Source organism: Tasmannia lanceolata, unplaced genomic scaffold, assembly GCF_043159265.1.
Source record: "Tasmannia lanceolata isolate RefF3 unplaced genomic scaffold, GAP_Taslan_0.1 ptg000015l, whole genome shotgun sequence".
Classification (NCBI taxonomy): Eukaryota; Viridiplantae; Streptophyta; class Magnoliopsida; order Canellales; family Winteraceae; genus Tasmannia; species Tasmannia lanceolata.
The window spans coordinates 30,909,071-30,935,798 of record NW_027518692.1 but is presented as its reverse complement, the minus strand read 5'-3'; the positions used below and the strand labels follow the sequence as shown (position 1 = coordinate 30,935,798).

General features: G+C 39.1%; 1 protein-coding gene and 1 long non-coding RNA gene across 2 annotated transcripts; both read right to left on the bottom strand.

Moving 5' to 3' along the window:
• Positions 1-1,341: 1,341 nt before the first annotated feature.
• Positions 1,342-14,333, bottom strand: LOC143846397 (uncharacterized). The gene is made up of 7 exons (XM_077354830.1): positions 13,561-14,333; positions 12,161-12,492; positions 6,391-6,730; positions 3,804-3,952; positions 3,603-3,696; positions 2,358-2,429; positions 1,342-1,654 (listed from the first exon to the last, which is right to left on the bottom strand). Exons 1-7 carry the CDS (start codon positions 14,083-14,085, stop codon positions 1,610-1,612), a joined length of 1,557 nt encoding a protein of 518 aa, XP_077210945.1. The 5' UTR covers positions 14,086-14,333; the 3' UTR covers positions 1,342-1,609.
• Positions 14,334-15,337: 1,004 nt separating this feature from the next.
• LOC143847085 (uncharacterized) lies at positions 15,338-23,783 on the bottom strand. Its single transcript, XR_013234935.1, has 4 exons — positions 23,465-23,783; positions 23,160-23,220; positions 15,797-15,870; positions 15,338-15,604 (listed from the first exon to the last, which is right to left on the bottom strand). It is a non-coding gene; the product is annotated as an uncharacterized LOC143847085 (long non-coding RNA).
• Positions 23,784-26,728: the final 2,945 nt, after the last annotated feature.

Sequence of the window (26,728 nt, the reverse complement as noted above, 5' to 3'; positions counted from 1 at the left end):
TTGGACTCAAAATTGATGTAATTTGAACCCAACAATGGCCTAAAACAAACATGACCTTAGATTGCTACAACCGATTGTGACAATGTTAAACGAACAGGGCCTAAGTTTCATCCATATCAAAATAATCTCTCCAATGAATTTCAGGGCCCACAAATCTTTTTCTAATTACTTGGAAACTCGATAGTTTGTCAGACCATTCCATGTTTCCAAAATTGAATAACTTTGCCCATTTATTAAACCCAAATTGATCTAGAATCACTATCATCCACCAAAAAAGAAAATTATAAAAAAAGGGCAGTCCAGTCCACGAGGCTCCTGCCATTACGGGGTCTAGGGAGTGCTAGATCCACGCAGCCTTTTTCCTGCTTTGCAGAGAGGCTGTTTCCGTGACTCAAACCCGTGAGTCCGTGACCACCATGCGCCCAGGCTCGCCCTCTACCATAAAAGAAAATTATAGATAACAAATATAGTAATGTAAAATAAGGGTTTTGCTCACCATTTCACAAAAACAAAAACAAAAATTAGGGTTTTGCTATGAATATATGTTGAGCCCTAGAATTGCCTAGTGGGTTCCCGGGCCCAAAACTGGGCAAGGATTGAAATTTCGGTTTTGGTTTTAAATTTCAGTCCCAGCCGAAATCTGAAATTTCAGTCAAATTTTCAGTACTTCGGCCGAAATTTAAAACCATGAAACTGGGCGTAAAGAAAATTCAGGCCCGGCCCATTATTAGGCACAAAACCCCGGTTTTAGTCTTTAACTGTGTTTTAGGTAGGGGGTCGGTATGAAAACTTGGCCCCCTAGTTTTAAAAGACCCTTTATATTGTGGCTGGGAATCTTGGTGAAGCAATTTCTTCTTCTAATTTTCCCACTAGCATTTCAAAACGTTTTAAGGGCTCAGCAGTTTTCCTTGAAAGCGAGAAATTTTTTTTATTCTGGCAAAAATTATTCATGAGAAATGAGTTAATCAAAACTACTAGACCCTGGGATTTTATTTTCCAGGATTTTATTTTCCCAAAATCCAAACACCTAAGCACTGCAGAGATTCCTTCAAGCCTTGAAAAGACCAGACTCTTGCTGACATATACAAGATCCCCTCTTTTACAATTCATATGGAATTGATCTAGTGTTGCAAAGAGCCCACCCCCATTTCTCCATGGTTTGCTAAACTCTTGTACATTTGGCTTCTTAATTTTCTACACAAGAAAAGAAAGTTCTAGCTCCCAGTCTGTTTCTATGGTGGTATATAACAGGGAAATGATATTGCCAAACCTAGTTTCGTTAGTGAGGCTATGTTTCCTATGTTACAATTTTACAATCTGCCAAGGTATTGTTAGAAAAGATTTAACTTATCAAGCTCAAAAGAGAATTGATTAGACTTTCATTAAATGACAGGAAGTAAGGAAACATTGCATGGAAATTCCCAAGTGAAATCAATTTTTCACTGCCACAAACGATGATTAAAGAGAAATACATCTCTAACGCCGGAGTTGAACAACCCGAAAAATTAAAAAATCTACTAAAATGATAATAAAAATTAGATAAAGTCTCCCATGCATATGAAAAGAGCACGAGGGGGAAGAAAAAGTACTCTCACAGACAATACTCAACTCAATCCAGCTTTACTCTGTCCATCTCGCTGATTATCTCTTCGAACTGTACAAATCAGAGTTATCAATAGCATCAGCAAATTAAAAATCAGAATGTATAAGCAACAACAATGACCAGTGTTTCAAAACACGGCCAAAGTAAAACCTAGTCGACTCAGCACAACACAGTGAGTACTCAATTGATGCAGCTGAATTCTTGGCTCATCAGTCAATAATTCAGGGGAGTCCAAAAGGAGTTTTGACTGGCTCTGTCGGGCAAAACTCGGACTCAGACAAGAATAGGTATGGTAAAAGGGAGTTGACTCGGGGGAGTCCATCATGATGTAGAGTTTTAAAACTATGACAATGACAACCAACAACAATACCAGCACAAGCACTAGCCAAGGTTTTAAATTTCGGCCGAAATCATGTAAAAAATATATATAAAAAAATTGTTTTAAAAAAAAATTCCACCGAAATGTCTAAAATTTTGGTGAAAATCATGTAGAAAGGGTAAAAATGAACTTTCTCCAAAATATTGTAAAAAACGATTTCTTGTAAATTTCGTTTCAGCCTGGGCCGAAACCAATTTTTTTTGTAAAAACATTGGCTGTAGCCATGCCAACACAAACAATAACTGCGGAACCCAACCATCACCACCAACGCCCACTCTAAAACTAGCACCACCCCCATAAATAACAAACAAAAACACCAGCAATAGCAGTAGAAGCAACCAAAATAGCAAAACCCAAAAATCATGTGGTACTGACCTTAAGGATCTGCCTCATGAAATAGTCACCATACCGCTTTGTTGATTTGGTTTCAACAACATGTACAACATCCTGCATTTGGGGATAGCAGAGAGATAGTAAGCGAAGTGAGGTTCTACTGAAACACATGAATGTTTGAAATAGAATTTATAATTCATGCTTCACCAATAATGTGGTTTTCCACAAGTGCCAGTGTCAATACATATAGGCCCCAAAAGCAGTCTGCTAGTATCATTGAAAATATCGGTGAATCCATAAAATGTGGCATTTTTTTGCTCTCGAATACAATAAATATGGATCAATAATTATCAAAAGATCTGGTAATATAACTTTTACTGGATTACTTTGTCTAGACTGACGCCATCGATCAGCTAACCATTAACTTTTGTGATCCATATTCAAAAGAAAAAGGTGCACTTGACACCAAGGACTTCAGACACATTAGCTTGGTGGGGTAGTCTTTTCTTCTTCTTTTTTGGTGGCGTAGTCTCTATAAGATCAAAGCCAAATTCTTGTGAACAGATTGAGGTATGCTTTGTACGGTTATCTCTTCATATCAAGGGACTTATGTTGACAGCCAGCAAATCTTAGATAGCATGCTCATTTCCAACTAGTGCACTGATTTAAGGAAGAAAGAAGGAAATTCTTAATTGATTTGCATCATTGGGGTAGGATTTAAATCTTATGTAGAATACGGAGGTCTCATGTGGATTTATTTTCTGTTTTTAAGTTGTGTTCCATTGCAATCTTTGGACATCTCTTCCCTATCCCTACCTGTTGCTTTGTTCTTTCTCTTCTAATAAACTTCATTTACATTAAAGCAATATATAAAATAAAAGAGATGCCTAACATAATATTATTGTTTAGCAAATACAAGTATTTGCAAATATTAAAAAGAAAGTAATGGTGTCAATCAATACCAAAACAGTTAATGGTTGAATTGGAATTCAGCCAAGTAAATGGCATGTTTTTCATTGGCTTAATGGTATTAAAATTGGAAAGCTATAATTTTGTAAACGCAAGCAAGTTTGACAGAGACGTAATCATTTCAAACTTGGAACCAGAAGACTAATTTCCAAGTCCAATATTGGTTTTTGAGCATTGCTTTCTTTTTCAGAAATTGAATATTAATGTTTTTCCCATTATATTGGTAAAGTTTTTATGGCATAGATGTAATCCACTACAACAAGGAACAAATCAGATAGAAGAATGTTGGCATTATATCAACAGGTAAATAAAACAAACCTCACTAACGTAGAAATCAACATCTGCATTAGAGATGATCTTTCCATCATTGCCAACTGCATGTGTTTTATGCTTGTAGGTCATCAAGATTGTCCTGTCGGAACATGAATCCCAACAGACAGCTTAGAAAGTCATATCCAAGTTTCAGGTAACAATGTGGGGGCCCTTAGAGTTCCCATTTTAAGTTAATGTAACACTGACCTCAGAGTGGGTTCATCTACTTCCATATAGGTCGCCAGCTTCCCAATTGAGATGGTTGAATACAATTTCAAGAAACTGCGAACACCTGATAATAACTGCTGCTGCTTCACTTCATAAAGGAACAGCTTTAACTGAAGCCTATAAGCGTCCTGCAGCAAACGAAAGTATAGTTTGTAAGCTGGAGTGGTTTTGAAAAGTGGAAGGAGAGCTGCGGTTAGTGGATCGAGCTCATGCTTGAACAGATCCTCACTTCTGAAATAACAAGGGAAATAATATCCGCACTCCTTTGCTTTGATAATAGCAGTCCTTATCTAATGAACATTTTTGGAATTGGCTATTGCTAATTTTTTTGGGAATTGTAACAACCTATAACATCAACCCGAGAGGCATAGAATAAAGAGAGGAGTGCCACTGTCAAGAGTGGGTTTTATTTCCCAACAATTGACTGTACAAAACAAAAAAAATGATAAAAAAAATGAACGAAGCAAACCAAACTTAGCACGGAGATTTAACAAACAGTGAGATGAAAAAAAAATCTGCAGAGAATATATGGCTATACTACTAGACAAGCTGATGCCCAATTAGATGGCCTCTATATCATCACAACTGTAAGGTTGCACACGCTATATAGTGTTCCAAATATCTATAAATGTTTACAACAAAATAGTGGTGTTTGGAGGTGCTTAGAAACCAACTAAAGGTGCCCAAATACTACCTATGAGTGGGAAAAGAAACCTACTAATAAGCTATGATTTGTGGAGACTCACAAGAGTGGCGTGTGTTGACACAGACACGGGGAACAGAAACCTACTAAGAAGCTATAATTTGTGGACACTCACAAGAGTGTCGTGTGTTGACACGGACATGGCAACCCCCCTAAAGTTTAGAAACAAGGACACGGCAAGAAACAAGGACCCAGCCAAATGCACATAAAATGAAAATAAAAAAGAATTGAAACGGTTAATGGACTTTAGCTTTGGAAAGTTTTCGAAATAATTATTTATAATGTAACCTATTTTGGAATATCATGATCAAAACAATTCTAAAATTATCAGGCACTTGTTCATCGTCTATTGAAAAATTATCACCATCCTTAATTTGCCCAAGAGCCATTAAGCCCACCTTGGATATTTGAACATTTCTATAATTTTCGTTATAATACAGTGGTGTGAAAGGAAAAAAGAGCTTTTACTTTTATTATTAGAAATGATAGATGCACTACTTTGTTTAAGCAATGGCACTCCTCCCCAAAGGCTGTTAGAATCCTCAGAAAGCTGCTAACAGGCTAGCTGGAAACCGTTCAATAAAGTGAGTAGTGTCATTATAAAAACAAGGTTGTGCAGCAGGCAACAATCAATGCTGAACGGGCAACGGCAACAGGTAGCAGAAAACGGGCACAGGCAGCGGTCACAGGAAAATGAAAACATTCCAGCAACTTAACTATGAATCCAAAAAAGTGTCAACACCTATGATTTGTCAACACAGACACGAGTGTCGCGTGTCGACACAGAAACGAACATGACAAACTCCCAAAATTTAGAAACGGGGAAACTAGTAAAATATAAGTACATAAAATCATGTTTTGTGTACACGGATTCGTGTGTTGAGTTTCGACAAAGATACGAGGCATCTGACAAGTCATCCCCTAAAAAATCTAGAAATAGTGGCACACTCATACACATACATACATATAAAGTTACTGGCACTTCTAGAAGTACATTTAGAAGTGTATAAAGGAGTGTCGACAGGTGTGGACACGGGTGTCATGTCGAACAAGACACGACACGTGTGTCAGCAATAAATTCAAAGTGTCAGCTAAATCATAGGTCAACACGTGTCCACATTTGTGGCTGTGTAGCAACATGTCAACACAGTTCTATGCTAAAAACTCCAAGTGAATAAGCTTTGACTATAGCAAAATAAAGGCACCCAGAAACTACATATAAGAACAAAATCTTACTTACAATCTTCATAACAAGCACATTCCATAATTAAAAGTTTTCCATGTCACATCTCATGGCCACAACCACTAGTAGTAGCCCGTTCTGGCAGCAATGCTGGGGCATTTTTTATTTTTTTTTGAAAAGTCAGCAATGCTCGGGCATGTATCTAAGTTACATACAGCTTTCCAAGAATGAATAGACCTTGCAGGCAATGCCAAAATGTGAATAGCTACAGCAGTCTGGGATGGAAAATAAGGATAAACCCATCAGCAAAAGGAAAAACGAAACAACAAAGGGTTATTCCTAAATGCCAAGCAGTAGCAATTCCGGGGATTCGTGTTTTAAAAGGACCAAGAGACAGAGGGTTCACAAAGCCAACATATGAAAATGAAATGTAATAAAGCAACATTCAAAAACAAGAGCGACAACTCAAAAATCAGCCAAGTTGACTCAGTTTAGCAGGCTACGTGTACCAACTACCAAGTCATAAATTAGAATTAATATAGATAGACCTGAGATGATGGCTATCTTTCATAAAAGAATCTCAAAACTGAAAAGCTGATATCCAACGTCGAATCTAAGTTTCTGAACACAAGATATTAAAATTTCAGTAAATTGCACAATTACGTGTAGTAAACAAGTACCTGGTTGTAATTTACAAGAGGCTCGTCATAAATTGGAGCTGATGGGGTAATGAATTTGGGGCAGGCATATGAGAAAAGTTCGTCATACAGAGCATATGCCTCATCATCATATCTTTGCATCCTCAACATTTTATCACCATACTTCTCCCTCAATTGATTGTTCACATTCTCCTCTATGAGTTTTACTTGGGGACAAAGAGAAAGACAAGTTGCCAACAATGCATACATCTGCTCATTTTTCTTTAAGATTTGATCAAACTGAGGTGATTTCTGATGATACTGCTTGGTCTTCCAGATATACAAGAGAACCTTATTGAATTCGTGTATTGCTTCCACATACCTGCAAAGAAGCACATCAGGATGCCAATCCCCAGGTAAAATGAGGGGATCATAAATTAAAAAATAGGAACATGCCATAGATATAGTTTAAGCCAATGCACTAAGCGAGAACAAAACATTATATAGGAATATGTCATAGATATAGTGTAAGCCAATCATCTAAGCAAGAACAAAACCTTGTATTTATACATGTGTGTGTATTTACTACTGTATAACTGCAAAGATACTTTACTGAAAACAATTTCTACAAATATAGCCGACTTTTGAAAATCAGAGGGGAGAAGGGACTTCAGCAAGCTATTTAACAGGGGATCAAATTGGGAAGTCCTCATGCACATACTTGAATTTGATCTAGGTAATTATGAAACTGGAGATCTTTCCCTGGAGTTTCACTCCCTCTCATCGCTTGCTAACCTTGTACCGATCTTCAGATATTCCTTTTTCATATAGTCGTCGTGTGTCCTTTTCAACATTCAAGCTTTCACCACTTAAGGTTTCTCGTGATATCTTTTCAAATTTTCACCTTGCCCAAGTGTGGACAGAAATCAACGAAGAAAATGATTGAAGTCACGACCCACGCCTTTTTGCAGTACCAACCGCAGCTTTCTACCATGCCCAAGTGTGGATGTATATTCACGACGAATATCATTGGAGTCGCAACCATACCTTTTTGCAGTACATTGAGCATCGACGAAGAATATGGTTGGAGTCACGCTCACAACTATTGCAGTATGTGAGCATTTGGCCTTAACAATCCCATCTAGTCTCCTTAATATGTCTTCTTTGCTTTCTTTTTCACTCTCTCAGAACTCCTTTTGCCACTCCTTCGTATTTATTTTTGCATACTTCAGTTTGCTATAAAACCTAAAGTATTTCCTTCCACTTTTGCCATATGTGACAAGTATGTTGATCAGACACGGTTTGATGTGGTTCTAATAGATCCATGGCACGTGCTGTTATGACTTATGACAACCTTGGAAGCACGACAGGAGTATTCTTTACGATGGCTGTAAGAAAACATACACTCTCATGAGGAACAACAGAAAGTTAGTACTCCTGCCTTTAGCGGAGAAGCCTGACAAGCCTACTACAGAGAAGAAATTCACTTATCTATGTAGGGCTGAGTTTGAGGAGGCACTGGGAGAGTCCGAAGTTGTCTTTGCTTTAGTCTCTACTACATTTGAAGCAGTGTGGAGAAGGGGCTAGTTTCATTACCTCCTAGTATGGCACAGATTATCAGAGAGTTTGAGGTGTTTCCCCATGAGCTGCCTAGGAAGTTGCCCCCTATGAGGAAAATTCAGCACCAGATAGATCTCATGCAAGAGGACATGCTACCAAACATGGCACAATATAGAAAGTCCCCTGATAAGCTCCGTCGGCAGGTTGAGATATTACAAGTGGTATTCATTTTTTGTGAGTGAACCCATGTGTCGTCCTTGCTTTATTACTGCCGAAGAAAGATGGTACCTGGCGGATATTCGTTGACAATCGTGCCATCAACCGTATCACTATTAAGTACAGATTTCACATTCCTCTGCTAGACGACATGTTAGATCAGCTGAGTGGAGCTATAGTCTTTATGAAGATCGATATAAAAACTGGTTATCACCATATATGTATTCAGCCAAGGGACGAATGGAAGACAGCTTTTAAAACCCGAGAGGGTTTATTTGAATGGCCGGTCATGTTGCTTGGACTTGCCAATGCGTCGAGCAAATTTATGCGGGTCATGAACCCTGTGCTTTGACCCTTTTATTGGCAGCTTTGTTGCTGTTTATTTTGAATTCATCCTCATATACAGCCGAGATGAAGCAAAGCATTTAGACTGTCTGAGGGTTATCTTACTACCTTGAGGACTGAAAATCTTTATGCCAATTTCAACAAATCTGTTTGGATGGCGTCGCAATTGATATTTTTGGGATATCAAGTTTCTGCAGCAGGGATTAGACCTGATGAGGCCAATGGTGCAGTGGTTGTTGATTGGCCAGTAACACATAGCATTCATGATGTCCGTTCACTCTATGGGTTGGCTAGCTTCTACACGAGCTTCATGCATCGGTTTAGTATGATTATGGCAACTATTACCGACCTCCTGCGACATGGCGACTTTACTTGGATAGTTGGATGCAAGCAGATAGACATGCCTTTGGGGAGATAAAGGCTTGCCTTACTAGGGCGCCAGTTTTGGCCCTTCCAGATTTCTCACAGATATTTGAGGTGAACTACCATGCCTCCAAGGTGGGGGTTGGTGCTGTTCTTAGCCATGTTGGTCGTCCAGTTGGCTATTACATCGAGAAGCTAGGTGGTACGGCACTTTGATACTCTATGTATGACCTAGACCTATATGTGATTGTCAAAGCACTAACCCATTGGCGACATTATTTGATACAGGGAGTTTTTGTTGTTTTCATATCATCAGGCTCTCAAGTTCTTACGGAGACAGCATAAGCTCAGCGTCAGGCATGCTAAAATGGGTTGCTTACCTACAAGAGTATACATTCACCATCAAACATAAGTTAAGGGTAGAGAACAAAGTCTTCAATGCTCTTAGTCGTCGCACTCTCTTCTCAGTTCTATGAGCATTGAGGTGCTCAGATTTAATTTGGTCAGAGAACAAGTGCATAGTGATGAGTTCTTTAGGCCGATTGTGAGACTAGCAGAAGATGGCAGATCTGATGAGTATCACCTGCGGGATTGTTTTCTTTTCAGGGGCAACTTTTTATGCCTTTCAGATTCATCATTGAAGTTGTTGGTCACTAGAAAGTTACATGATCAGGGACACTTTGGGAAGAGCAAGACAGCATAATTAGAGAAAAGAAAATTTATTGGCCTGGTATTGACAGAGACGTACACACGTATGTTCAGAGATGCCAAACTTGCCAAAAATCCAAAGTAATTGTTAAGAGAGAGGATAAGAGAATGAGAAGAAGAGAGTGAGTTGAGGATCTCTCCCCCTCACTAGTATGTATGTATATATGTGTGTGTGTGTGTGTGTGTGTGTGCACGCGCGCGCGCGTGTGAAATAAGTATAATGACAAAACTACCCTTAGTACATATTCTAACAGTCCCCCTCAAGCTGGAATGTATATATTATACATTCCTAGCTTATCACAAACATCGCTTAGCTCCGCTTTATTCAATGACTTGGTAAACACATCGGCTAGCTGATCTACTGATCGAGTGAATGAGAAGAAGAAAGTGAGTTGAGGATCTCTCCCCCTCACTAGTGTGTGTGTGTGTGTGTGTGTGTGTGTGTGAGAGAGAGAGAGAGAGAGAGGTACAACGACAAAACTACCCTATGTAGTATATACATATTCTGACAGTAACCACAACCAATGAAGGATTATACACTCCACCTCTCATTCCAGAGGCATCTTGGAAGGAAGTTTCTATGGATTTTATACTTGGCCTACTGAGGACTGTCAAAGGGTATGACAACATTACGGTGATAGTGGACAGGTTCAACAAGATGGCTAGATTTGTGCCTTGTAGGATGACTATGGATGCCAGCCATATTGCTATTTTGTACTTTGCAAAGGTTGTTTGCCATCATGGGATACTTAGTACCATCATCTCAGATAGAGATTCTAAGTTTGTGAACCATTTTTTGAGCAGCCTTTGGAGAGGACTTGAATTGAACTCAAATTCAGCTCCCTTTACCACGCCACGGACAGATGGTCAGACAGAGGAAACTTCGCAACATTTCAGGTTGTATATGGCTGCAACCCATTAGGACCTTTGGATCTTCTTCCCTTGCCAAATGGGAAGAAAGGATTAAACAAAACCGCAGGTAGACTTGAGGACCTCAAGGCTATTCACACAAAAGTCAAGGAGAATGTAGAAAAAGTCTACCAAAGGGCCAAAGATTGGGTGGACCAACATAGAAGAGAAGCTCACTTTGAAGTGGGAGATCTTGTTTGGGTCCATTTCTCCAAAGAAAGGTACCTCATGAATGCCTACCACAAGCTAAAACCAAGAAAAGTGGGCCATTGCCAAGTCTTAGAGAAGATGGTTGACAACGCTTACGTAGTAGAGATGTCCACCACCTTACACCTAACCAAGGGGAGCATTTGAGCTTGAGACCAAGCTCCAAATAAGAGGGAGAGGATGACTAGGACAAAAACACCATGGAAATGGCTGACCAAGTGGAGGAGGATCTCTTACATGACCTTGGACACCCTAAGACCCTAAGGAGGTCAGTTAGGCTCATGGACAAGGCTGCTCTGACCTAGAGGGGGTAGCTAAGGACATGGCTTCTATTCTATGTGATAAAACTCCAATGGATGGCTAGTGTTGTAATTTTCTCTTCTAGTAGGGGTGTATGTGTATTCTTTTAATGGGAGGGGCATTCATGAATTGAGAGTTGTAGTGACATTCTTGTAATGTGAGGAGTCTACGCTTATGTAGGTCTTTTTTTAACTTTCAAGAACTTTGGATGAGATTTGAATTGTAGAGCTGGATCCCTAACTTTGGGAGAGAGAATACTTGTAAAAGGGAACTTTGATTGATGTTAGAAAGGAAATCCTGCTCAAAGGCCTTACGTTTCTTCGTCATCTCGGATTGAAGTTTCAGTTGAGCTAAGTTCCCTTTTATAGTTATTTTTCATTGAAATTCAATAAAGAAGCAGTTTATCTCTGTTCTTGCTCATCAACTTGCAGTTTTTCAGCATTTTCAGCACATTTTTTGTCATTTCTAGCAACATATTGGGTTTATGGCTTTTGATGAGAAATTTTCATTCAATTGATGCTCATTCTCTGATCTGGACTGAATTTGATCTTATCTTACCATTTAGAAGTAGATTTAAACTAGATCTACATTTTACAAAAGAAGTTATTTTAGGCATTATGTGTATAGAATTCCTTGATTAATCGTTAGACAATCTAGTGGGATAACAGTGTTGCAAAATGTGGATGTGAGCCAAATTGCGGGAAAGCAACTCCTAGTTGACTCAGTAGGGTGTGGGTGAATACTTGGTTGACATGACCGAGTACACAGTTGATGCGGTTATAACTCAGAAGATCAAACGAGTTTTGATTAACTTGGTAGGGCAAAATGCAGACGCAAAAGAAAAAAAATCAGCAAAGGTAAAGAGAAACTGATTGGGGCAAGTCGATGATTGATGCGGTGAGTTTTGAAATTGTGGGAGAAATGCTAAGCTAGCACAAAAATCTATGAATTCATGGAGTGAATTTGTGGAAACTCCTTGACATTTGAGGTTTGTTTGTGTAGGTGATCAATGTCTCTTTAATTGAATCATTTCAAAAGGACAAAGATTGAAGCTTTTGATTACTCTAAATTTCAAAATAATGTTATAAGGTATACATGATGGATGAAGACAATAAATATTCGATGCCTTAGGAAATGTCACGAATAATACAAATTTGACAAGGTGGCAGGACCAAACAATACACGCAAGAGAAGCCGCGCATACCTTCGCAACATCAGGTTCGCAAACCCATAGTGATATATAGTAGTAATGTGGCTTCCAATTACGCTAGTGTAAACACCTGGCTGACTTATGTCAATAGGAACCAAACACTTTAAACCAGTATGGTAATCCCCCAAAAGACAGTGAACCCTCAGCAACCCCACCATGCTGAAATAGCCCAACACTTTCAAAACATTGCTTCCACCATTGTAATCATACCCATCTGTAGCAGTGAACTGTTCTTGACCTTCTTTCTCTTGCTCCAAGATCTGGATGATTGTGGACTTTTCCACAAGGGCTTGCAAGTAATTGAGCACCCCATACACATTCCATGCCTACAAGGAAGCAGACAATAAAATCAGAGAATGCATTGGATATCAGAAATTAATTATCTAACAAATGCAACCCCATACACATTTTCATGCTGAGTGTCCTTGGGAAATTGGGGCAGAGCACAAACTACAGTATAAAATCATGTCTTCCCCCACTTTATACCCAATTACCCACATTACAAGTAGCACCAGCTCATGTTATGCCCCCTCTTAAAGTTTGGAAATCCCTATAACATATGCACATTCATTCCAAAATCCAAAACCCACCACCCAAACTAAGGCCTCGTTCTTTTTGGATTTTGAGAATTGATTTTGGGTCCAAAACTGATTCTTCTAATTTTGAGTCCAATTACTTGTTTTGGACTCAAAGACCAAAACGAGCACGGCCTAAATCAATTAACCAACTAATCAATCTATAATTATGAAAAGGGCAGCCAATAGTGATGTCAGAAAGGCGGCCAATCCGAGCGGGGTGTGGCTAGGCCCCGCTTAGAGGTGTTTGACTTTCTTCCCCCTTGAGTTGAAGGGGTGATATATCTCTTGTATTATTTTTTCTGTTTCTTCTTGTTTTACCGACCAACTCGGTCATAGTTTCTGTTTTTCCTTCTTGATGTGATCCTGGGCATCACTTCTCCATTCAAAAAATAAATAAATAACGCATACAAGTAAAAAACAAACAAAGCCCACTTGATCATCAGATTGGATATCAGAAATTAATTATCTAACAACTGCATCCCCTTACACATTTCCATGCTGTGTGTCCTAGTGAAATTGGGGCAAACTACAGAATACAATTATGCTTTCCCCTTAACTCAAATTACAAGTAGCAACAGCGCCTGAAAATAATGCTCCCTCTCAAACCTGCCAAATCCCTACAACCTATACTCACATTCCCTCCAAAATCAAAAACCCACCATCCAAACTCAATCAATAACTCAATTAATCAATAGATAATTATGGAAAAGAAAAGGAACAAGAAAAGCAAAAATAATCAATCAATAACTAAAGCATAAAAGTAAAAAACAAACAAGTCCCACTTGCCCACTCATTGAATCCTTTCAACTGGATTACCTTATCATACTGCCTGAGCAATGCAATCTCCTGCTCAGTCTTGTTCTTCATCTTCGCTCTATACTGACAAAACGACTGAAACTGATAAACAAACTCATCCACCATATCCCACAACCACTGATTAGGCAACTGCATATTAACCACTCCATGTAACACCACCTGAAATAAACTACAATAATTATCATAAGACTCAATCCTCTGAGTAAGACTCGGCGAGAGCCGCGCATAGAGATGCCTAAACCACATCTCTTGGTAAAGGAGGCAAAAAACATGGTCATTGTCTACGTATTGGGCCACGGCTTCTACAGAGGGCCATGGGCTCTCTTTGAACATTCGGTCACTTAGTTTTTGAAAGCTTCCTTCATACATTTGGTGGATTTCGTATACGTTTTTTTCTCGGATGTGGCGGTAGAGATGGACTACGAAGGTTTTTACTGAGTCTGGAACGAAGTTTGGGTCGTAGCCTAGGTCTTGTGGATGGTTTTCGTGGGATGGGGTTTCTTCGTAGTCATTGGAAGATGCCATGGTTGCAGATTGAGAAGGAAGGGTTAGAGTTAGGGTTAGGGTTAGGGTTTAGGACTTGTAGATAGAAGGGAAAGGAGAGTAGGGTATGCGTTTGGCCTGTGTTGAGAAGAAGCTGCAGAAATAGAAGGGAAAAGAAAGAAAGTAGGGTTTTGAGGGTTTGTTTTTTATCTCAAGGGGAGGAGGACTAGGGTGAAGTTTTTTGTTATAATCTTGAGAGGGGATGCCCAGGTCTATGTGGAACCGAGCCTTGTATAAGACAGGTTTAAAGGGCTCAGCCTAAAGAATCCCATCAGCTCTAATTTTTATTTTTATTTTTTTTGAAATTATCTCGGGTCGGGTGAGGCTGGTTTTTTTTTTTTTTAAAAGCCTAGGATTCCTAAATCCAACCCTACTCAAGAGAGTTTCTCGGGTCACATCGGACCGGGGTTTTCTACATTATCGATACATGCACCATAATTTATGTTGCAATAGTTGAATTTATGGTGCATGACCTATCCCAATCCTACTATTGAACTTATATATTTGGGACATATCTAGATAAACAGTTTTTTTTTTTTCCAATAGACATCCCAGTATGATAAAAAAAAAAACTCATGTGTAAATGTATGCACGATGTCCACATTAAAATGATGTTTAATCTTCAGTAATAAATCTATTTGCATTAAGAATTGATAGGACCCAGGAAATTATTGTTGTTGCATGGACTAATAATTGTTAGTTCATATGATCATCCTAATGGAAGTGACAGGCACAAAACTAGAGTTGCAACTCGAGTTGGGTGGATCCAGTTCTCTAGAACCCTACCCTAGCCTAGAAGAAATCCCGGATCAGGTCGAGTCGGTTTATTTAAAAAAAAAAAATTCCGAGATTCTGAAACCCTGCCCATGATTTTTTCGGGTGAGGTAAAACCCAACCAAAGTTGCGACCCTAGAAGAAACTAGAGTTTTAGAGGGTTTTTCTCTTTGGGAGAGCAAGGCTAGGGTGAGGTTTGTCATGTATAAATTCAATTGCAGAAACAGGGGAGAAAGTTCAAGGAAATTAGGTTTAAATTTGTTTCCATTTGGATGCGCCATGAGCCAGTTTGGTTGAAGAGAAAGAAAGTCCGAGTTTTAGCACTAAGTTGTAACTTAGAAGATGACTCTTCCATACTGCTCAAAGTGGTTGCGACTCGAGTGACTCATTGTTTGCGTTTGGATTACGGGAATCGGGAATCGACATCACATTATGATTCTCCATTAAACGGAAACAGAACAAAATTAACATAAAAATAGGGAATTGTTATCACCACTACTGTATTTTGATGAGGGCGTCCACACTTTCTTAAAAGTACGGTATGGCCCACATCATAGGATGATCCAAACCGTCCATTAGATAGGCCACAGCCTAAATAGGTAGTGCCCCAAAAATTATTTACATAGCTTGATCATAACCCTCCGATCTATAGAAGGTTAGGGTCAACCCTGTAGCATTCCTGGCTCTGCCCCTGCGCTTGCTTCAACAGGGTTCTCTGCCCGTAGAACTGAAATTTGAGAAAAGAGATTTCTTTAACCAACCAACTAATTTCAAGAGACTGCTCATACTCCCATCAAACGGAATTAAGAACACCTTCATCGGATGATCCTAGGCCTTTGATCGATCCAGAATCATTTATGACCATATGATTAGTGCTAAATCAGTCTAGCTGCAGTTCGCTTGAGAAAAGGGGGCCTACCTTTGATTGATCTGAGCCGTCCATTGGGTAGGTTGCGCTATAGATCTCTTGTGGTTCCACTGCCACTGGCATGTCTACAATTATTGAGTTGGTCAACTAGTGGCAGTGGGGCGAACAGACAGCGTATATGTGCCTCACTACAAAAACTAGATCAATGACTACGTGTCTATGCAAATTGGATTTTGAGAATTGAGTTTTGAGTCCAAAAGTGATTATTGGACTTAAAATTAAACTGATTATTTGAGTCCAATAATCAGTTTGAGACACAAGAGTCTATTCTTAAAATCTATACCGTTAATCTTTTTTAGACCTTAATTTTTGTAGATGAGATGCCAGTTGGGCATTTGTTTTATGGTTAGGACCCAGTATTGCACCTTAGGTCCTCCTTGTTTTGGCTGTTCGTTTCAGATTGTGATAACCGATGGTGAGGGCCCCAACCCATTATTGGCCCGAAAATATGTTTACTTTGGGGCCAATAATCGGTCCGGGCTACCCATCAAAAAATAAAATAATAATCGGTCCAGGCCCTCACCGTCAGTTGTTACAATCTGAAACGAACAAGGCCTTTGGATTTTGAGAATTGATTTTCAGACCAAAACTGATTATTGGACTAGAATTAAACGAAATTTTGAGTCAAATAATCAGTTTCGGAACACTCTAAATTGATTTTTAAAATCCAAAACAAACAGGGCCTTAGGCTTCAATCCTAATGATCTGGTGGCTATAGAAATCAAGTGTAGTGAGCCACCACAGTTAATTTTCTCACAATAGAATTATTACTTATTTGTCCCTCTTTTGTCTCGAAGCTCCTTGGACATTGTATTCTTTGGCCGTCCATAGACTTTATAGAATTCACTTGGAAATTTGGTAGAAAGAGCATCCGAAGAAGAAATTTTTATTAATTGTCTTTTCTTGCAGTAAGCAAAATTCGGGTCTTAAACTCTGCTCTAAGAAAAACACTCTTCAATTGTCGTTGGTTCCTCTTCCTACACAGAAAGAAGTTATGGCAAATCTATTACTCTCCCCTCTTGTTGATGCAATTGTTGGCAAACTAGAGGGAGCCATAAAAGATATTCAACTAGTGTGGGGTGTTGATGAGGAGATCAAAAACCTTTCAAGCACACTATCCACAATTCAAGCTGTGCTTCAAGATGCTGAAGAAGCGCAAGTAACTAGTCGGGATTGGGGGCCTCGGAAAGACAACCCTTGCGCAGTTTATTTACATTGATAAAAGGTTGGAGCATTATTTTCGAGTTAGAGCATGGGTGTGTGTATCTGAAGATTTAGATATTATCAGAATAACAAAAGCAATTATGGAATCAGTGGCTAAGAAACCTCGTAATCTGAACGAATTGATCCACTTCAAGTTAGTCTCAAAAAAATGTTGAGCGGCAAGAGATTTCTACTCGCTCTAGACGATGTATGGAATGAAAATCAAAGTGACTGGAAGAGGCTACAAGCCCCTCTCAGTTTTGGGAAAAAAGGGAGTAGAATTATTGTAACTACAAGGAGTTCAACATTTTCAAGAATCATGAGCACAATTCCTGCCTATAATTTGGATGGCTTAGCAGAAGATGATAGCTGGTCCTTGTTTAATCGAAGGGCATTCACAGTGGGAAACTCAGATGTACCTCCAAACTTGGTAGAAATTGGTAAAGAGATTGTGAGAAAGTGCACAGGCATGCCTTTGGCGATAGAAGCTCTCGGAGGTTTGTTGCGCTCAAATACTGATGAGAAAAAGTGGAAGGATATCTTTAAAAGTGATATGTGGGAATTATCAGAAGCGAAAAATGATACTTTTCCAATTCTAAAATTTAGCTATGATCACTTGCCAACAAGTTTGAAACAATGCTTTGTGTATTGCTCCTTATTTCCAAAGAATTATTTGATTGAGAAGGACACTCTAATCCAACTATGGATTGCAGAAGGATTTATTCAACCTGAAGGAAGAAAGCGATTGGAAGACATAGGTTCTGAGAATTTTGATAACTTGATGTGCAGGTCCTTTTTTCAATATTCTCACGACAAATTATATTACAAGATGCATGACTTGATTCATGACCTCGCACAGTTCATTTCCGGAGATGAATACTTCAGAATAGAAAATAGTAATTATAAATTGGAGGATGTTGCCGCTTGCAGTGTCCTTGCAAAGGCTCGCCACTCATCATTGAGATGGCAAAGGAATGAAGGCTCACAAATTTTTGAGACCTTTCATGAATCCAGGAGATTGCGCACATTTATGATATTTCCATGCTACCAAACACTCACTAAACAAGTTGCACATGATTTCTTTCTAAAATTAAGATGCTTACGAGTGTTAAATTTGCAATTTTCTCGTGTCAGAGAATTGCCGGCTTCTATTGGCAACCTAAAATATTTGAGGTAGCTTGATTTCTCTTATATGAATATCACATGCTTGCCCGAATCAATAACTAGCCTCTATAATCTGCAAACACTAAAACTTGACTATTGTACTGGGCGACTTGTTGAGCTTCCAAAGAACACTAGCAACCTAATTAACTTGCGGCATGTTTCTTTGAAGGGCCAGGACTTGGGAAATTAACAAGTCTCCAAACACTAAGTATATTTATAGTCGGCAAAAAAAGTGGATGTGAGATAACGGAGTTAAAACACATGGCGGAGTTGAGGGGAAATATTCACATTTCAAAGCTTGAATTTTGATTGATAAAAAGAATGGCAAGGAAGCTAAATTGAAGAAGAAAGAGCACCTTGATGGGTTAAAGTTGGAATGGAGTGACAATAATTCACGAGATGTTGCAGTTGATGAGGAGGTACTTGAAGGCGGACCAACATCAAAACTCTAGAGATAATATCATATGGTGGTGTCAGTTTTCCAAGTTGGATAATGAGCAATAATCTGACAATTGTTCGTCTCGTCCAATGTAGTAACTGCCAAAAACTTCCGCCTCTTGGGCAGCTACCCTTCCTCAAGGAGCTCGAGATAAAGACAATGTCTGGATTGAAACACATTGGGTGTGAGTTTATTGGTGAATCCAATAAAGTTACTTTGGGTTTTCCATCATTGGAGAGATTTTGGTTGGAAAACATGCAAAGTTTGGAGGAATGGTTTGAAGCAGAGGAAGGAGACATGCCCTGCCTCGGTACACTAAGAATATCAAATTGTTCCCAAGCTGAGGAGGTTTCCCCACGCCCCGTCCCTTAGTACTTTGATATTGGAAGGCTGTGGTGAGATGATATTGGGTTCAGTGTCTTGCCTCACTACTCTTACCTCATTAACGATCAATAAAATTGAAGGGTTAATATCCTTACCCCCGGGATTGCTTCAACCCTTAGCCGCACTTACGGAATTGAAGGTTACATCTTGTTTTGAGTGGGCATCTTGGCCAAAGGAGGTTGGGTTGCATGACCTTTCTTCTCTCCAAAGTTTACAAATTTCCAACTGTCACAAACTGAATTCCGTGGGAGAAGAGGAAGAGGGGCTTCCCCCCACGCTTAAATCTCTCAAGATAGTAGGTTGCAATAGCCTCAAGTGCATAACTACACGGGGACTGGGAAACCTGATCTCCCTCCAACATTTGGACTTGGTTACACAACTCCCATCCTTACCAGAGGATGAACTACCCACCACTATTGAATCCCTTAAATTCTTCCAATGTCCTAATCTCAAGTCCCTGCCCAAGGGGCTGCTCAATAACCTCACCTCTCTCAAACAATTGAAAATTGAAAATTGTGAGGGGCTACCAACCACGCTTACGTCCCTTGTGATCATCGATTGTGGTAATCTCAAGTCTCCGCCCAAGGGGATGCTCGACAACCTCTACTCTCTCAAAAAATTGCATACCACATCTCCCACTGTTATCGGTTGTGATAATCACAAGTCCCTGCATGAGACATTGCATAATCTTACTTCCCTTGAAGAATTGGAAATTGAAAATTGTCCACAACTGGAGTCGTTGCAGGGGCTACCCATGACTCTTAAAAATCTCACTGTCATTGGTTGTGATAGTCTCAAATCCCTACCTCTGTCATTTGCGAATCTCACCGCCCTCCATAGATTGGAAATTAGAAAGTGCCCTCAAATGCAGTTGGTTCCAGAAGGGATACTCAACATGCTGACACAACTATTTGTTGATAATATCAAGATCTTTCCCAAGAACCTCACCTCCCTCTATTCCCTTGATATTTCTGAATCTCAACTTGAGTCCTTTCCAGGTGAGCTTCTGCCCACCACACTTATAACACTCTATCAGACGGTGTAGTAATTTGAAATCCCTGCCCAAGGGCATGCAGAAGAACCTCACATCTCTCGAAGTACTGACCATTTATGACTGTCCCCAACTTCTTTCCATGCCGGAGGATGGGCTGCCCACCACCCTTCAAAGATTAGATATTTATCGATGTCCGGAAGTAGAGAAACAGTGACGAAAGGACGGAGGACAATATTGGCCCAACATCTCACACATACCCTATATATGTATAAATTCCTTGAGGGTTTTATGACTACGTTGGTAAAGGTACATAACTCTTTCTCATCTTGGCTTTTCATTAATTATATGAATGGATTTCACTATATTATTTATTTTAAAGAAAAGTAAACCTCACATTCACTTTCACCTTCATAGAGAAAAAAGAAAACAATTAATTTTACTGGAAGTTAAGGTTGACAAAGAAAGGACACATAACCATGAAAAATGAAAGGGAGATGATATTTTCACCCCTCTGCAGTACGCATTCGCCCCCTTATAACGTGAACAGTGGGCAACTTTAACGCTTTTTGATGTCAAATCACGTTATAAGGGGGCGAATGCGTACTGCAAGGGGGTGAAAGTATCATCGCCCAAATGAAAAACATACGACAAATTAAAAATTCCATGACTTTCAAGTCTAACCCAAATATTAACTGATTTTCTCATTAAATCTCAAAATTGCTTACGGATTTTCTCACTCTCCTTTTCTTTTCATTTTCTTGATAAGAATACACAAGAATGATTTGAAACAAATAATATTTTATGTACTCAAATTTTTCAGTTTCTCATTTTTTACATCTTATCTTTTGAGAAAATAAATATAATTCATTGAAATTTGAAAGAAGAAAAGAGTTCAATCTCCACAACTTCTGGTTAATTATGTGTCACTCCTAATTAAGTTACTTTCACTAATGTGGAAGTATTAAGACTTGTTAATTCCGTCACCAGAGACAACTTTAATCTGTTAATGTGCAGGGATATCTTGCTTGGCTATTTGTGGATGTCAACACTAGAATTTTCGGTCATATATTGTCTACATCAGAAACCTTTTTCCTTTTATGCTTCTTCTACTCAGGTTTGATCTATATCAGCGACTATTGAATGTGCACACGCATTTAGTCAATAGAATCTTTTGAAATACTCGATCAATATAATGGTAGAAACACATTACTACTCCTAAAGCCTCAGAACATAGAACACATGTGTATCTAACATTTAGATGAGTAATGCCTAAGGAACTCATAAAGAATTAAAAAGTGACTATGTTGATCAAGATGAGTACTTATGTTACTTACAATCATAAACAGAAACCCAAGCTCAAAAGGATTTCAGCTTAGGATGGAAAAACAGAAGTTGGAAAAACAACTACTCAAAGAAAAAGTAGATGCCAATTTGCAATCCTATCTTACAAAGTCTAAGTAGGGTAAATGTTTTCTTTCTGATATGCCTATGTTGATTTTTTTTTCTAAAATTGAATCTGACATTAGTTGATGTGATGCTGGTTAAGAGGGCTTATTATATACATTTTCCTCCGTTTAAGTTCAGATTTACTCATCGAATCTACAATATATTATGACTTATTTGCAAAAAAAACTGGGATGAATTTACGGAGTATGTATCATCATTGAATGTATCCTCTATTTAGGCCTCTTTGGTTACTTTTTTTTTTTTGCCTAAATGGGCTTCTTTCCTTAGTGGAATCTAATGTATTTTTTCACATTTTTTCTTTTTCAATAAGTTTGAGCTTATCCAGAAGATTGTCTATATCATCTAAAAAAGCAATTATTGGGTGAAACTAAGATTCAGTTTCGCTTCATGTCCGGACGATCGATTATGGAAGCTATCTTCTTGATTAGGTGGTTAATGGAGAGATTTAGAGAAAATAAAAAGGACCTTCATATGGTTTTCATGGATTTGGAGAAAGCGTATGATCGGGGTTCCCAGGAGTGTTATGTGGTGGGTCCTTGAAAGGAAAAAAGTGCCTACTAAATATGTTGATGTGATTAAGGATATGTACGATGGAGCAGTAACTAATGTCAGAACTACGGATGGCACGTCTAGTGAGTTTCCAATTACAATAGGATTGCACCAAGGATCAGCTCTAAGCCCTTAAATTTTTATGCTAGTTATGGATGAGCTTAAGGAGGGTATCCAGGATGAGGTGTTGTGGTGTATGTTATTTGCAGATGACATAGTATTAATCAACGAAACCAAAGTATGAGTAAATGATAAATTAGAGTTATGAAGAACTACTTTGGAATCCAAAGGTTTTAGACTGAGTAGGACTAAGACAGAATATATGGAATGCAACTTTAGTAATATAAGGAGGCGGGACGATGATGTAGTAAATATGATTAGTCTTTCGCTATCTTGGTTCTATTCTACATAAGGAAGGAGAGATTGAAGATGACGTTAACCATAGAATAAGAGCAGGTTGGTTGAAGTGGAAGCTTGCCTCAGGAGTTCTGTGCAACCGTAAAATCCCTACCAAGTTGAAGGGAAAGTTTTATAAGACAGCTGTGAGGCCAGCCATGCTGTACGGCTCAGAATGTTGGGCCACCAAGAAGCAGCATGTGCATAAGATGAGTGTAGCGGTGATGCGAATGCCTGGATGGATATGTGGCCACACAAGGTTAGGTAAAATTAAAAATGAAGACATTCGTAAAAAGGTGGGGGTGGCACAAATTGAGGAGAAGATGAGAGAGCACCGCTTAAGATGGTTTGGACATCTCCAACGTACGCCTTTGGATGCTCCGGTGAGAAGAGGCGACTCGTGCCAAATTGATGGAATAAAAAGAGGTACGGGCAGACCGAAAACAACTTGGGTAGAAACATTGAGGAAAGACTTGATAGCTAGGAACATAACAGAGAACATGACCTTGGATAGGATAGAATGGAAGAAAATGATCCACGTAGAAGAACCAAACCAGAACCAGGATTACAGCCAGATAGATTCCTTTCACCTTCTTCATGAAATTTTTCTAAATGATTCATTTAGCCGACCCCAACTAGTTTGGGACAGAGGCTTTGTTGAGTTGAGTTAAGTTGGGTGAAACTAAGATCTATGTTAACAAAGCTAAACCACACCATGGATTTTATAGTTCAACAAATCAAAATTAAGATCTACTCACAAATAAAGAATAATCCCTGACTCTTTCCACATGTTTCCACTTCCCCATTCTTTTTGGAAACCTACATACACTCATTGATATTAGTAGTAGTGTTGCATGTATCGATAACATTAGGCAATGCGAATTTTTTGGGGGAAGTAATTAATTGAGTTGTCAGTAGCTTCTTAGTAATGGACATTTTCAATGCCAGAATTAAAATCCAATAGACAAGTATAAAGCATGCTAGTATGAAGGAATTAACTAAGGCATCAAACCAAACAGCCGCATGCATTCCACTAAGGAGTTTCCACCAATTAATTACTGACCTTCATGTACTCTAATTCCATTCCAATCTCAATAGTTGATGTAATCCACATAAATGAGGTAAGGTTCGTCGTAGTCGTTGGAAGCAGCCATGGTTGCAGATTGAGAAGGGAGGGTTAGCGTTAGGGTTTTTGACTAGTAGAGAGAAGGGAGACGAGAGTAGGTTATGCGTTTGCCCTTTGTTAGAGAGAAGCTGGAGAATAGAAGGTGAAGAAAAGGCAAATAAGGTTTTTAAGGGTTTTTTCTCTTGTTTCAGGGTGAAGCTGCCTAGGTATGGGACCCAGCCTGATATGGGTATGGGAAAGTGGGGGAGTACTCGAGCTTTTGGAGTTCAATTTACTCTAGCTTTTGGCTTATTGGTTAGTTACTCAACAATTTTTCGTGTAATTTAGCTGCAAAAAAAGGAGAAAGTAGAAGGAAAGTCGGGTTAGCATTTTATTTTTGGGAAAATTACATTTACACTCCCTCTGGTTTCTGACACATCCACTTCTACCCCTATAGTTCGTCCACAGATTGAAGGGTTCGGATGATCCAATGGAGCTGATTTTTTGGGCACTCCGTATCTATGTCAGGGCCCATCAAATGAACGCTTTGGATCATCCAAACAATGTGGGCCCATACCCGAATCCAAACACACAGTGGGCCCACATTTTTTGGATGATCCAAAGCGTTCATTTGATGGGCCCTGACATAGATAGGGTGTGCCTGAAAAATCAGCTCCATTGGATCATCCTAACCCTTCAATCTGTGGACGAACAGTCAACTGAGGGGGTCTACCTTACACAAATTGAAACCACATGGGGGTGTAGTTGTCACGTTTTAAACTATAGGGGTAGAAGTGGATGTGTCAGAAACTAGAGGTGGTGTAAATGTAATTTTCCCTTTATATTTTACTTTGGGATTAGCAAGAGATGGGATTGTGTTGGTGTAAAAATATGTTCTTGCGTCGGTAGAGGCTTGATATGTGCCCATCCTGCGCTCAGAGAATACGTACAATAAGAGCTGGGCACGTGGCACCTAGCCCAATTAAGTAACCGAGCTTGTCTCTTAAGATAACATGGGAAGGAAGGACTCTCCATCTCCACGATTAGCAACTCAGAATAAATAGGAAATGCCCCAGGGGAAAGACCCAACCTAACACGACAACTTTCCTAAAAGTTCGGTGGTTTAAAATAGAAGCCGACTCTAAGCTTTTGGAGTAACTGGTTGTTTCACATGGTATCAGAGCAAAGGTCTTGAGTTCAAACCTCCTTGATAGCAAAAACCCACATGCAATGGCCAAACCCAAGAGCGGGGCCACACGTGCCATGTGTAGGCCAACCCTAAAAAGTGGGGCCACACGTGAGGGGGAGTGTTAAAGTATAAAATATTAAAGAATGCCTTCTCCAACAGCTTAAGCTTTTGGAGTAACTACTTGTTTATAAGGGCACCCTTTATGTGACAAAGTTCATATTTGATAACCACGCCCCATTTGCATTCTAATTCCCCGAATATTTTTTCCTTGCCTTCAATTACCTCTCATCTTTCTTTGAAATGTCTAATCTCAATATTTGATATTTGCACCCCTCTTGTTTATCTTTTTTATCTTCAGTATGTTGCCAAGATTCTTAGTCGTTGAGTGTCGCTCCTCCTTTCAATTTATATCTTTGTTTCAAATCCTGATTTTTATTTCTATTTTCTATTTTCTTCGTCAATCCATTTCAGTTGAGGTACCTCTTTGAGGTGCATGCCTGAAATACGAGCTCTACTCAATGAGGGGCCTCGATTCCTCGAGGTTCGTGCCTGATATAGTCACATTCCATGAGGATCTGCATCAAAAGCTGACCCATGGCACGAAGATCGGTGTTTGAAACCGATCAATCCTTGAAGATCAATATCTACTAAAATTGGTCTATGAAAACTCGCCCATGGAGGCTAGAGTTCCATCATTCTCCAAGCGACATCAGCATCAATCATCCGACAACAGTAGTCAGAAATCATCATCTTCAGCAACATATATTAGACGACATCTGCATCAAACAGTTCATGCAAGATTTAGAAAGTGTTCATCAAAATTGGCAAATTTCACATTTCTTACTGGGGATATCTATTATTGGGAATATCGATTGTAATCAAACATATGTCGATGTCCAATCCACATATGTTTGAGGGGCCATGATAGAGTAGATCAGATCTAATAGGATATGACCATTGGATTACAATGTATTGGATGAGAAGAGGCGTAGTTAGAATAGATAAGGGAATCAATTTAGATTTGGATTAGAAAAAGGATTATCTCCATCTTATATTTATCTTGCAATGCTTATCTGTAAGTGCTTGTTTAAGCACATTTTTACGTTGATGAAAATCATTCGAGAGGAGAAAGAAATATCTGATCCAATACAAAGAGCTCGGTTCACCTAGTTCGGCTTCCTCATCTTCTAGTGCAATCCACTTAGCCTGATTTCCTCATCTTTCTGCACGGTCGGTTTAGCTCATCTCTAAGTAAGTTCCCTCTCTCTCCTTTACATTCCTTTCTTTCTACAATATCTTCTAGTTCTAGCTCTAGGTCAAACTCTTCTAGTTTAGGCTCTTCTTCATACTCCGAGGGGTCGCTTCCCGAGTTTCCCCTCTCTCCGAAGGGTCTATTAATTTCCTTAGAGAGTTTGTAGATATTAGGTTGCCTCTCCTTGGTGAGTGGGCTTGCTCTAGGTCAGCCGAGTTGTGTCTACGAGGACACTCTCAAGGCCGGCTTCAGATTTCCTGTTCATCCCTTCATTGTAGAAGTCTTTAGATATTACAGGCTCGTTTCGGCTCAAATACTCCCCAATTCTTGGAGGTGTCTAGTTGGTTTTGTATACATTGTAAAGAGATTAGGTCATTCGCTCACATTAGACCTTTTATGTCGTTGATTTATTTTAAAGAAGCATCCATTCTAGGAGGGCTGGTTTTACTTAAGCAAGCGAACTCATGTAAAAACCCTGATCGGGTTTCCATCGACGGGGAAGAACACATTTTTCTTTGCCTAGTGAGGGTGAGAATTAGGACTCAACCATAGTTAGCAAAACATAATTTGACAAAAAAACGAAACGACAAAAAATCGAGTTTAATACGGGATCAGTTAAAAAAAACGCAGTAAAAAAACGGAAACACAAGAAAATGAGTTTAGATTTTTGTTATTTACAAAATATGGTGGCGGTAAAATTGGAAAGTTGGCCAAAAAAATGTGTTTAAAACGTTTGCCTGAAGAAGAAAAAAACGGAGTTTTATTCGATGTAAAAGTTTTA

Coding starts and splice junctions, on each gene's coding strand:
- LOC143846397 (XM_077354830.1), bottom strand. CDS start 14,085: ATGGCATCTTCCAATGACTACGAAGAAACCCCATCCCACGAAAACCAT. Junction 3,953..6,390: donor CTCTTGTAAATTACAACCAG/GTACTTGTTTAC, acceptor CGTTTGCTGCAG/GACGCTTATAGGCTTCAGTT. Junction 3,697..3,803: donor GTAGATGAACCCACTCTGAG/GTCAGTGTTACA, acceptor ATGTTCCGACAG/GACAATCTTGATGACCTACA.